Source organism: Crocodylus siamensis, chromosome 4 (genome assembly GCF_052110815.1).
Source record: "Crocodylus siamensis isolate JL-2025a chromosome 4, ASM5211081v1, whole genome shotgun sequence".
Classification (NCBI taxonomy): Eukaryota; Metazoa; Chordata; order Crocodylia; family Crocodylidae; genus Crocodylus; species Crocodylus siamensis.
Genome location: NC_143398.1, coordinates 202,751,311 through 202,765,475, shown reverse-complemented (window position 1 = coordinate 202,765,475; position 14,165 = coordinate 202,751,311). Strand labels below are relative to the sequence as shown.

The window sequence follows — 14,165 nt, the reverse complement described above, 5'->3', positions numbered from 1 at the left end:
CTCCGTATTTCCTTTTTATCCTCATCTTAATTATTAAACAAGTTTTTGACCACAAAAGGCTACATTGTGAATGATGTCTTATTGTTATCATCATCAGCTACAGGCCCTGGCATTAAGCCGGGTCTTACTGTTTTGCTGACTTTAAAGCAGTTCTAATGCCCGCAGGAATTAATTAGGAATTTCTAATTCTTTTAATCCACTGGGAATATCTAATTTACACCACAATATATTTTATAATACTTTTACTCTCTGACAGAGACTACATATGCAACGGTGATAATTTTTTAAAACTTTACTTCAGGGTTGCAAAAAAGATAAGTAACATTTTCTTATTTAAAATTAGTTAATAAATTTTGCCACTGTATTCTCTTTAAATAAAATATGAGAAACTGAATGCTGATTAAGGGATGAAATTATATAATACTTTGATGACTGGTGTTCCCTGCTCTTCCTGTCTCTCTGCATCATTCTCCTCTGATCAATACCTTAAATGATGCAACTCTGCAGGCCTACTTGGGCTCCGACCATCAATTTCATTTGAAGTACAGCTTAATTTCAACACACACACAAACAAAAGCATTTACTTTATCTTTTTCTTTTTTTTCCTGTGAATCTACTTCTATCTTTGAGTAATCCTTTATCTTGAGTTTAAACAAAAACGCACTTGCTTCATGTGTCACCTTAAAAGAGCACTCAATCTCAAAGAAAAACAGTAAAGATGCCAAATAACTGAATAGCAACGGTTACTTTCCTCTAGTCAGGGCTAATCAAAATGCAGCTCCCTATGTAAGTGGAAAGCCCATTTGACAATAGCACAGAGACAGCCGTTAAAAAGAATCTGAAGTGTACTTTTCTAAACCTGACTTCGAACTGTTAGCATTAATTTCTTTTCTTTTTTAAATATTATTACTGACTGTGGTGGCTACTCAGCGCTCAGGCAAAGATTGAGCCTCTTAAAGCAAACCTCCTACACCAGAGTTGTCAAACTCACCTGGGGCCACAGGCTAGATTCAGCCTGCATGGCTCCCTGTAGACTGGAAACAGCCTGAGGCACAGGGGCCCTCTCTATGGTGGCAACTGGTCCAGCAGCAGTGAGGAGTCCAGGGGCAGGTGTCTGGTGGCAGAAGTGGATCTGGAGGAGGGGCTGGGGGCAGTGGCAGCAAGGTGAGTTCCCATCAATGGCCATGGCCAGCAGGGCCATTGGGCCCTGAATTCTGTGGCAGACTATGCTCCCCAGCTTTGAGTAGCCTATCGGTAAAGCAGGAGGCTGGATAGAGCAGCTCTGTGGGCCAGATCCAATCAGGAAGCCATATGTTTGACACCCCTAACTTAGGCTATGTCTACTGTAGGAGAACTGCACTCACATAGGAACATGGCTATCCTATCTCAGCAAAGCACCCATAGGGTGCATCTGTCCCCTTCCACAGTGCTCTGGGGGGCGCAGCTCTCAAGCATGGCCTGCTGTGGCCCTACCTGCACCAAACCTTGAAATAAGGCAGCAGAATCACTCTGAGTGCAACTCTGATTTCTGTCAGCAGTGCTTGACAGCAGAGTTGGGGAACAACCTGGCTGTACTACTTCATTTCCAGGACATCATGCTCAGAACAGAAGTGGGCGGGCAGGGTGTGCTTAAGAAAGATGCTCCCCAGATAACCACACACAGATCTATAATGAGACAGAACTGTACTGAGATTTAGGTAATTATTTGCAAAGGGCTTAAGCCTTTTGGAGAAGGGTGCAGAAAAGCACAAATCACTGAATATGGAGCCATTCTAGTCATAAAACAAGTCCACACCATCCAAAAATGGATTATCCATAGACCAAGCATGATTGTACAGTGGCATACATAGCTGACAAGGGCTCATTATACCATATGCCCAGTTTGTTGATATCAAAGGAGAAAAGTTGACCTGGCCTATATGTTATGTTGAGTGTGTGACAGCATTTTTGGCTTACGCTTTTACAGGCCAGCATGGAGGGGTTTTTACACATGAATTTATTTAGGAACAAGAATGACACTTTAAATTCACACCCTAACTTAGTTCATATTAAATTTTCAGTGTGGACTAGCCCTATGCTAAGGCATCCCTCAGGCTATCCTAACAACTAAGAAAAAAGGAAGGAAAATGCAGCAGGATTGGGAAAGAGAAACTGAGAACCTCTGCACAACTCTTTTGCTTGCATAGATTCATAGACTGCGAGGCTGGAAGGCACCTCAGAAGATCATCGGGTCTTCCTGAAGATTTCCAGGGTAGGCGATTGCATCACCTTGGGAGGGAGATAATTTTCTTGCACACCCCAAACCCATGTACTGGTCAGTGCCCAGAGCCAACTTTGGGCTAAGAACCTTCTGGCCCAGAGCTCAGCATTCAACCCCCTAAACCAGACAGCATGACTTGCCTATTTTAGCTGTACTTCCAGTGCTGGTCCAATACCATTGTCCAATCTATTCCCAAAGTTAACAAAGCTAGTGTACTGTAGAACTGGTTGGTATTTCTTTACTGACACAGAGCCAAACCAATTCCTTCTGTAGTTGGTGTTAAGCCTACTTACCTGTGCATTTGGAACATCAGGTGGGATTTGTGATGCTGACACTATACTCCATAACTTTTACTTGGATTTGATTGTTCCAGAAGTGCAACTCTTTAGCATCAAATTCAAGCAGTGAAGTTGAATAGCTTTTGGAGCTGTTCACTGTTATGTGAATAAAGTCTGACAAGGTGTGAATGAGCAAAGGAGTTAGGAACAGAATGAGAAGGGCCGTGGGTGGTCTCTTCCTACATACAATACATCCCTCTGCAGGATAAGCGTGGTTCAACAATTTAGAAGAAAAGCAATTGCTCAGATTCACACAGATGGTCTAGCGTCCATTAGCCTTTATTCAAGGAAATAGAATTGGTAAAATTTCTGTTCACAGGGGTCTAGATTTTTTTTTGGTTTGCCTGAGCTTGGTGCAGGAACCGGAAGGGGATATGGCTAATGCAGGTCTCTAGGCTGCTCTGTCCAGCAGCAGCCTATACAGCTGGTTCCTGAAGACTGTACTGACAATTCGAAATCTCTGTAAGATATGCATACCCATGCTCTCTCTGGGAATGCCCCACACATTTGAGTTATCCTGGTTTCATAGCTCCTGGGTATTCTTCTTACACACAGGTAACTCTTAGAGTGGTCACAGACTGGTATTACTGTTGCTTTGCATTGTGGGAAAGATGAAAAAGAGCCAAAGCCAAGCGAAGGCCTTCTATGTTGATTAATCTTTTAATTAGAATATTTCTAAAAAAAGTATATAAAATGAATAATGATATGTTTTTCAATCTGTGAACACAGAAATAACTCTTAACCTTTTGATTCTCATTATTTGGTAATTTTGTGATCAATTTTAACAAAAAATATTGTATAATAAAATACTCCAAAAATGTCATCAATGCAGAACTAAGATGGTATAGTTGTGCCTCCTGCATTTTCAGAAAGTGCATAGTGGCTAATTTAAAACTCTGAAATCAGGAAATGTAGTAAAGCAATGCAGACTTAAACATATGAAAACAGGGCATACAAAGTTAAGGTGCATGCCATTACAACAACCTAGCTTTAGTTCTACTCTTTTTAAACAATGCCCCAATGTGCCAAAAAAATCCAAAACACAGTCAAAACACATTTTAGGACAACATTCTTGCAAAAATTACAGAATATATTGGTAGGAGAGAACAGGCACACTGGAGGACCTAGTATAACATCTCTTTGCTGTGGCAAAACTTGGGCTGGTACAGCAAACAGGAGCTACTATTGTCTCAATGGCCTAACCTGAATTAGTGAACTTACTGTTAACCTCAACTGTCCCTTACATTAGCCTTAAGGATTCCTACTGAGACGCTGCCCTCATGTCTTAAGACAACTGTTGTGTATGCCATGAGACTGCTGACAATCACCACAGCAAGAGAGACCCCTTGTGCACTATACTAAAACAACCTAAAAGTTGCAGTGCAGAAATGGGGCAAATTTGATCCATTAAAGCCAGAGATTCTCAACCAAAATGCCAGGGTAAGGTGTGAGGAGATAAATTGAGCACAGGCTCAGGCTTGTCCCTGCCTGGAGAATCCTGCATCCCACTGCCCAGCCCCTCTGCAAAGACGTAGATACTATATGTAATTTTAGTTTTTGATATTGGGTGGCACTTCATTTACAAAAGTTATGAAGGGCTGCCTCAAATCCAGAAAGACTGATCAGGACAGTATCAATGTGCTGTTCATAATGGTCACAATGCTGCCAATCTGTTCTAACATGCCCACTATTCAATCAGTGCCAATGTGTTGGGGTGCATGTGCATCCCCTGAGAGTGCTGGTGCACCCCCTTACAGCCAACATTCCCCACTTAGGCAATGGGGGCAGGAGGGGGTGCTGGTGTTCCCCCTGAGAGTGCTAGCCAGGGAGTGGGGGTGCCAAGAGTTGTGATCCCCATGGTCTCCCCTACAGTAAATTGCAACGACAGGGGGCAGGGGAGAGGAGAGTTCCCCTGTGGCCAATGACCATGCCAACCCAGAAGTTACACTTCCAGGTTGGTGCAATCGGCTGCAGAGGACCCCCTCTTCTCCCTGGTTGCTGACTGGCCGTGGGGGGGAGGTGGGGCAAGTGCCCCCCCCCAACTCAGGAGGCACCAGTTGCCCATATATTCAATACACCCATACCTAGTACAGTGGATGAAATTGAAGTCCATCCAGATAAACACTGAAATTCAAGTAGTGTAAGGAAAGCGCATACTTGTTTGAAGTGGGGATGAGGCCAGAGCCATAGCTGCCTGTCCTGCCCTCCATGGCCATCTCATGTTCAATTCCAAGATGCATGGCTTCTTTCCCCAAGTTGAACTGGGGGGAGTAGGTGTGAGGAGCGGAAGGAACCTTGTCTTGGAATTGAATAAATATGGCACTTCTTTTGAATGAAAGTACTCATTGTTTTAATAGTAAACAAGAAAGTTGTAAAAGTTTTAAAGGAGAAAGCTAGCCATATGCAATGGCACCCTACTAAAAAATCCTCTGCACTGGGTAGAATAATATATCAAAAAGATGCTATGCCAGTCATAGGGAAGGATGGCAAGATGACAAGCTAAGGTATAAAAGACAATACAACACTTTCAGACCCAATATCAAGGGAAACTGAGGGAAATGACCAAGACAGCATGTTATTTTACTTGCTCTAGTAGTAGAAAGCAGCAAGAAAAAACATTTACCTTGGTAAAATCACAATTAGTTAAATGCTTAATTATGGCAAAGTGGCATCTTTACTTTCAACATTTCAATTTGAAAGCATACTCCCAAATGCAAATTTCTATCAAATAAACTAATAACATAGCAAATGTTAACTGATGAGCATAGCAAAACTGAAAGACTATTTTTCTGTGACATTAAAGTTAAGTATAGCTTTGTCATCACTTGAAAATTTATTTCGGAACTGGGATATTAAAACTTTTCCCCAAGCAAGCAGAAACAAATTTGTATCAGCAGGAGAGCTACCTTATGACATTTTTCTGTAGGGACAAACACACTTTATTGTCTTCAAGAATTTCTTTCAGTTCTTTCTACCTTGTAACAGACATGGTAAAAGCATTATTAATGTACTGTTACCTTGAGAAAAAATTGCATATTAAAAAAAAAAAGGCACTGATTGGCTTACATCCTATAAGCTGCCAAACAACCACAATTCCCCATCGGCCACAAAGCACCATGCATTTTGCAGGACCAGGATTCAGTGACAGAACTTCTGCCTTTAGATTAGCCATTAAAACAACAGTTCTTTTCATATTTGAATTTATTTTACTAGAGTGAAAGAGAGCCATTACACCACAATAAATACCACCAATGGATTCACATATGTTAATACAAATCAATATAAATGTGTCCCTGTTAGTCTGATTACTAGAGAGAGAAATATCTTGGCAGTCCTTTATTTATTTTTATTTTTAAGTGTTCTTAAGAAAACTCATTTACAACAATGCAAACTAGTACTTTTTTATCATATTTCTTTTTTGCTGTATAATACTTTCAGCAGCAATTTTTTTCCTTAAAATGTTTCTGCACTACTTAGACTCAACACTTCTATTAATATCTCTACCTCAAATTTCCCAAAGTATGCTTACCTTTTCTCCACAATCCCAGAATGAATCATATTTTTCTTTCTGCCAGATGTCCAGCCTATCCAAAAAATAAACTCTTGCTGGATAAATATTACTGAGGCTCCTGTTCATATGCACTAGCATTTCAACATATCTTGTCCTGTGCTGTGCTGGTATTCAAGATATCTGAGGCAAATTTATCAGTTGGCCTTTGAGAACAATAGTAAATCTTAACTTTCGAAAGCAAAGTTTCTGTTTCTTTGTGGAATATCTAGAACACTGATATCAGAGGATGGGAAGTTTCAAGAAAAACTCTTTTTTCCTATCCATTGTTTCACTAGTTGACATAGTAGCTTTCTTTAAACCCCACCTTTTTGTGGCATTATGCAGAACGACTAACAGAGCTTAATTTTGGGGTCAAGAGCTTGCTGTGATGTGATCAAGCAGTTCTAGATGTTATTAAAAGCTTACAAGAATTAAACTTGTTGGAGACTGCAACTTGTTCTTCAGACAACAGAAATTTCATCAGTTTCAACTGGTTTGTTTGCAAGAACAAGGCAAAAAGGGCCAGAAAGGAAACAACATTTTTCACTTGTGCTATATGCATACTTAGGCACAGTTTCCTAGTAAACTGGGTTAATTATTTAGTCATCTCACTGAAGACCTCAGATTCTGAAATGACTGCAGGTGATTCTATGTAATCTTAAAAGGGCAAGCGAGTTGGACTGGGTAGCCATAACCAGATATCAGATGAACTATCAGATATCCAGGTCCCAATACCTGACCTACAATACCTTTTCTACTATTTGGCTCAGGACTGATGCCAGGCTATCTGGTTATGGCTACCCAGTCCATTCCACATGCCCTTTTTAGGTATTAGCAGAACTTTACCACTCTTCCAGTCTTTTAGAATTTCCCTAATATTCATTTATTTTAAACGAATAGCAACAGTCCAACGGTCTGGTCAGCCAAATCTTTAAATTAAATTTAAAAAATGGGTTTAAAAATGTTTATCACATTAGCGATGAGTAGGGAGTGCATGTGCACCCCCTGAGATTGGCGGTGCATCCCATGCGAAAAGTGCTGCTGATGCTGCCGGAGGCACCTGCAGGCGGTCACCACTTGTCACCCTCCCCACTCCCCCCGACACTGCCAGCAGCACTGGTGGGCAGTCCTTGATTGCCAATGGGCACTGCTGCCAGTGGCATCTGCAGTAGCTGGCACTCGCCACCCCTCACCTGACATTGCTTCCTGCCACCACCACCTGCGGGTGGTTGCCATGCCCCCCCAGCCTCCAGGGGCATGCAGCGTGCATGGTTTATCCCTTTTACTTGCTTTTAACATTCTCCATAGTTACTAATGGACTGAATAGCACTTCATCATGCCCAAAGAAGGGGAAGGTAGTGGCAAAAAAAATGGTCTTAAATTTTATTGTTAAGAAGACTGTGGATACTTTACACTGCAAAGATCATGAGTAAAGTACAATCTACTAATTAAAATATTACATGCAAATCTATGCAACAAGAGACTAGAAGAGGAGGTTGTTTTTTTTTCCCCTCTCCTTATACTTTTCTCTCTGCCACACGTAAGTTGTGGGATTCAAATAAAATCTTGACCCTCCAAAAGGGTAGGAAAAAGAATTTGTGGTATTTCACAAAATGAAATGAACTAAAATTCAGATTTGTTAGATATGTTTTTGTCTGGTCTAATCTGCCTGAGAAAAAACTGTGTGATTACTGATATGTGAAAAGGCGTCTGCTGACCTGGGAAAGCACTTTAAGCCCACGCTTCATTTCAAGTATGTGAGAACAGTTCTTAGGGCAGCCACTGACTCATCCCCAGAATACTGACCAGCCCCTTGGTGAGGGGTAGCTCCCCTCAGCTCATCAGTGGTGAGAGATGGGATTGCCACCACCTCAGCCAATCAGCATGGAGGGACGGGGGGGGGATGGGCACTGGGCTCCTTGGCCAATCAGCAAGGGGTGGAGCCACCATCTCCCTCCCTTCCTAGCTGTCTCATATCCCCTCTCCTCCAGGCTTCACACCATCCTACCACTAGGCACAGCCAATAGAATCATGAGGACAAATGACTAACATATATTTCCACCAGTGACCTGAAAAACAGGACTTTTTGCTGTCCATTTCTGATTCAGAAATGGACAGGGTAAAAAGGGCTTACAAACAGGATGGGCCGCTAATAAACAGGACCAGTGCCACTCTAGCAGTTCTCCTGAAGTACTACTTGCTCTTAAAGCTAAACACATGCAAAAATGGATCTGAGACATCTGCAGATAAGTTGAAATGGAACTGAAAAGTCAATTTATTTAATAAGCTATCTCTGAAAGCAAAATAACTAGACACCATAAAATCATATTCTGCCTATTACATTGAGGATATAAACCAGTTCTGTTATTAGACATATATAGAATTGGTGGTTAGGCTTGCATACCCAGATAGGTCAGAACTGTCCAGGTATACAGACTAGTTCACAGAAAGCTGCATAAATGGTAGACAGAAGTCAGAGCATCAGGCAGGCTCTTAAAACAAGCAACCAGGGAAGAATCAGCACTGCTACAGAGTTGGTTGAATGGTGTAAGAACACAGAAGCACTTTCTAATTCCTGTTCACCTCCTTTCTCAACATTCCCATGTGGCTATCCGTGGGCAGAATTGGAAAGCAAAGGCAGAAGAGAAAAAGGAGGAAAAATCTATAGGAAAATAAAACTAACCAGCTGTAAATACTTATCTCAATATTTCAAATGATAAATATTAATCTCATGCTGGAAGGCTTAAAGGATTCTAATGATATTGACCTGTAACTAGGTAAAAAAATATATCTTCATTAAACACCGACTATTCCAAGAAAATGTACAAAGGAAATAAGTGGTTGAGGTTCACATATTACCACCATTATCTATACTTTATAACTTTTTAAGTGAAATATTCATTACCAACCTTAACGCCAAAGTGTAAGTACCAGGTTGCCGTTGGCTTTCACGAATGAGGTAACTTCCTTCTGCAACACTTAATAACCGGTCGGCTTCTTCCCTTGAGATCATACCATGAAATCTAGCAAACAAAGTGCATCTTTATTTGCAGTCAAAGATGTTTCAAAACACACTTTTCAGAATCTTACTCCATCTTTTTCTTTCCTCTTTTTTTTTTTTTTAAAAACAGCCACAACTATCCCGGGCTTTTTAAAAGAAACTCCACTGAACTTGAAGATATTTTGCAGGAATCTTTTTGTTTTGTTAATTTTCTCTCCTTGCCTGGAATTTGACCCACATATTTATTTATGACTACTGGGTCTAGATCATTAAAATTGCTTAAATATATCAAGAGAAGAATGCTTTTTCCCTACAAACAAGTGTACCTCTAACATCAGTTTAGTAGATAGATCTGTCCATTTTACTCTATTGGCTTAATATTATGTGCTAGAGGGACCTACATATGTACTACTCTGGGGCAGCTTCATAATCTGCCAGGCACTGAGGATTTTAAATAATCTTCCAAATAATCTGTCCAATGTACATACGTTTATAGCAAAGTAAACACAGAAATAAAATTTGGTTTAATTCTCTGTATGAAACGTAACCATCTGTGTGTAATAGTATGATAGAGTACAAGGAAATATAAATAATGTATATTTAAAATAGCATTTAACCTCTTATATGGTTCCAAAGAGATTTTTGCACACACAGATATGTTGCAGTAGCCACCATCTCTGTGGTGAAAAGAAGCCAGCATTTAAAACTACAGCACAGATAGCAAGCACTACATTTTCCTGGCTAAAACAGCAATTGAAGCAGGTGCAATTTCAGGTAGACAAAATAGCATTACCTAAATAAGAAGCTGCAGGTAAGCAAGAAATACTGTGGTGAAGTGGAATAAAAGTTCCTCAATTCCCATGCACAATGAGACAACTGATAGGAACATGGCACAGCAGAGTTGTGCAGTTACTGCTCAGGCTGTAGACACCAAGGATAATGACCACAGCAAGATTGTTCGCACATACAGTATGCTGAGCACCCCATGAGGCAGCCTCTTGCAAAGTCACCACCCTGCCAGGTAAATGGGCCTGCAAATTTAAACTAGCCCCACACTCCTGCAGGGTTAAATATACAGATGAGATACAGCAACTATGCAGTGAACTTCCAGAGCCTTCACTGAACATCAAAAATTAGTAACAGTGATTCACATTAGACTGTATTTTGCAATAAGATATTACTTACTCTCTTCCATAATACTTGGGTCTGTTCTCGACCTATTGAAAAAACAAACAGCCTTTTTAAGACATTAAGGAAGAGCTCACACACACAACATCTTTATATCTTATGACTTATTTAAAAATGAGAGAAGATGATGGTACCTGAAGGGATAGACAAAAATCATAATAATTTCACCTGGAACTTGTTTAGTAGGTAAAGTATATGAAACTATAATATAAGGTTCCACAACACACCCTGAAAATACTCCAAATATTGAATCTCAGGAAACACTGCATTTGGCTTCTGAAAAAAAGAGGGAGCAAAACTGAACCGCAGCCTTTTATGTCAGCATTTTTAAAAACAAATTAGTAAGCATATCCACATAGAGTATATGGAAATTACAGATTTTTTGAAGTTGATGCATGGCAATGTTTTATTAGCATAAATGTGTTGTATTACTTATTGCTAACAAATTATTAAAGCATTTAAGAAAATCATTGTAATCATGAATAATCTTAAGCATACAACCATTCTTCTTCTGAGTTCAGAGCAGGGAAGTAGATTTCAATAGCTTAGAACCTTAATTCTCACAATCATTGATAATCCAGCTAAAAAAAGTGCAAAATATTCCAAGTTAATCTTCACTTCAGTTTCATCCTCACATTTTTTTCAAGCAAACTAAAAATAATAACTTATTTTTGTTTTCTCAATGTTTGTGATGTCAAAAATGAAAATATGATATAGTTTGGAAGTAATAATTTTCCCACATTTACAGAGAGCTATTCTCATGGTTGATTGCTCTGTATTATTAGAGTGATCAATACTGTTCTAAAATGATCGTTTTCCTTTATAAGAAGAAACTGTTTTGCTACTTGTTAGCATCTGAATATATTATCATATTTCAAAGGTAACAAAGGCCTTGTATAATGTTAGTGATCCTCTATGAGTAAAGAAACATATTTGGGTGTGCAAGACAGGCTAAACTTTGAGCATGCTAATATTAACGGGCTAAGCTAAGTAAATGCAACATTGAGGCATTTTTTAAATATATACCAACTTCATTAACATATGAAGCAATATGAAAGCAGACAAGATTAAACCCTTTTAGTAAATACTAATACATAAACACTTAATTATTCATATAGTAGTATCAAGTCACTTTAGAGAATCAAAGAATGCTAGGCTGCTTGCAGATGGGGGGGGAGGGAGAAGGGATGCTTTACTTTAAACTCAGCATGCTCCCAAACTAAGCCTAGCACATGCCCAGAGGAGGCATTGCATTAATGGGACCTGGCTTTCTCAACTTCTATATATATTGGGCACTTTAGTGGGGCGTTTTTGAATCAGCTTTAGATAAAAGCACCAACAAGCCCTGTAGAAGCACCAGAATTTATACCAGTTTTTTTTGCTGTGACCCACTGCTGGGAGCAGAGTGCGGCAGGGGCAGCCTGGGGGCAGGAGAGCTCCTGGCACGTGGTGCGGCTCGTCTTTTGTATGTGGCACCACCGGTATTTCCCCCCAACCCTCATTTGGGTCGCAACCAAAAGTTGGGAACCACTGATTTATGCAGACACTGCTAAGCCAGGTCAAAGTAACGCACTGCTGCTTCCAATAAAGGAGGTGTTTCCCCCCTCCCCCACGCTTGTCGGCACACACAGAGAAGTAGGGCTGGGAGGGACCTCTAGAGATCAGGTCCAACTCCCTGCCTGAGGCCGGATCATCCCTGTACAAATCTATTGTCTAACTTCCCAGCAAAACCACATAGTCAACCCTGACACAACACAAGACATAATACCCTAATCTGCCACAGCTAAAGCAAGGGGACCACAGTGGGCAATATCCTGCTGCTGTAAGGGTGGTTCAAATACACTTGAGAGATCCCAGGGAGAGGGCCTTGTCCTCCACTACAGAGGAAGGCAGAAACTCCCACAGTCCATACCAATTTGATTATGGGGTAAAATTCCTTCCTGACTCCAAACTTGACAATTGGTCTGACCCCAAGTGGAGGGGCAAGACCCTCTAGCCAGGAACCTCCAGGTTTAGGTTCCAACAGAAGCACTGGCAAACCTCACACAAAATCCCCAGCCTTGGCTGCAGCCAACCCTAATGCCTTGGAGGAAGGCTTAAAAAACACCTGATACATGTAGTAGCAAGAGGGGAAAAAATTCCCCCTGGCCCTATGTGGCAACTAGGAAAGCCCAGAAGCATGGTAAAAAGCCATAGACTAACATAGACATAGCTACATCTAGATAATTCTTGATCAGTGGCTGTCCAACGTTCTCTGCAATATTTCCAGAGATTGAGAGTCTACAGCTTCCCTAGGCAGTGTATTTTACTGTTTCACTGTTTCAACAGTGAAGAAGTTTTTTCCTGGCATCCAACCTAAAGCTACTTTGCTGCAACTTTAAGCTGTTTGTTCATGTCCTACTCCTTGTAGCAAGAGAGAAAAAGTATTTCCCCTCCTCTATATGGCACATAGGAAGGCAAAATACCTGTTGCAAAGAGTTTATAAAAGATAAATCCTGTCACAAATAGTCTTTAATAGCTGATTTCAGTTGCATGTTTTGAGTCACTTACCAAACACAGCAGCACGATACAATGATTTTGTATTACAGGACTGGAGAATTTCCACAGGCAAAAGAATTCCATTTCAGAATTGCGAGATTAATGGTCAAAACTGGGATCTTAAACTGGCAACTTCCCTCCTTATAAAAAAACCTCTATTTTTCAGTAACCAACAGAAATGCTTTGCCCTCCCATCAATCCTCTCTGTTGGTTTAGGGAAACAAGTGTGTCCAATCCTCCTTCCTCTACTTCTCCTCCATCGCTTCATCTCTGATCTCTTCCTTGTTCCAACCCAGCTTCAGGCACTTTCTTTCATTGAAAGATAACACCTTAAACACACAGAGGTTAATTACTTTCCATAAACTAGTTTTAACACACGCGGTCATGGTTGCTGTCACCTAGCTTCCCCTCAATCTTCAGACTGCTCACCAGATCATCCCCTTTGGCCAAAACCAGATGCAACAGTGCCTCTCTCCTAATTGGCCTGTAGACTTCTTGCATTAGGTAAAGGTCATCAATGCAAGTGAGAAAGCAACGTGACTGGTCAGATTTGGCCGTGTGCTCTTCTCATAAAACTTGTCTCGTTCCTGTATGGGCCCATTAGATGCTCATTAATTTAGACTTGATTCTCTGCTTCTCTAATACAGTAACCTTATCCAACATATAAATTTCTCTGAGAAACCCATTTTTCCTAGCACCTCAAATATATAATCATGATCCATTCTGTCATATGCTTTTTCTAAGTCTAGGTTTGCTATAACTGTTTGTGTTCGCCACTTTGAAGTAGGGCAGTGCATCTCTGATCATCCTGATAGCTTCAGAGAAACTTCTACCTCAGGGGTGGGCAATTATTTCGGATCGAGGGCCACTTATCGAGTTTTTGCAAGCTGTCGAGGGGCGCACACATAGCTCCACCCCTTGACAAGGGTCTTGCCCCCTGGTTGCCATCTTGGGATAGGAAGTTCTGCCCCCTAACCCCTGACCTTTTCTATCAGAAGTCTCTTCCCTTGCCCCCAGAAGTACCAAATTATATTCTAAAAGGCAAACATCTAAGACATTCATTACTTTGATTTCAAAAAATATTTTGTCCTGTTTTACATGCATTCCTGTAGTGTACATAGAGGTGATTGTATATAATAGCTTAGAATGAAGACTTAATCTTGTATATTGTGTGCGTGGGGGGAGAGTATAGGTTTGTGGCAAGGCTGTGGGCGGGTGAATGTGGGTACATCTGTGGGGGTGGGTAGGTGTGAAGGCGGTGGGAGCATGTGGCCGTGTGTGGATATGTGG

At 40.8% G+C, this 14,165-nt stretch overlaps 1 protein-coding gene across 3 annotated transcripts in view; it reads right to left on the bottom strand.

Annotated features, from left to right (window-relative positions):
• Positions 1 to 14,165, bottom strand: part of CHN1 (chimerin 1) — a 156,655-nt gene that overhangs the window by 88,466 nt on the left and 54,024 nt on the right. For 2 of the 3 annotated variants that reach the window (XM_090045429.1, XM_090045430.1), the window contains 2 exons: positions 10,335 to 10,366; positions 9,058 to 9,171 (listed from right to left, as the gene is read on the bottom strand). In XM_090045429.1, the coding sequence (XP_089901555.1) occupies positions 9,058 to 9,171; positions 10,335 to 10,366 (146 nt within the window). Of the gene's footprint in view, positions 1 to 9,057; positions 9,172 to 10,334; positions 10,387 to 14,165 lie in introns of all 3 variants that reach the window. The other variant, XM_090045431.1, reaches the window with a different exon arrangement.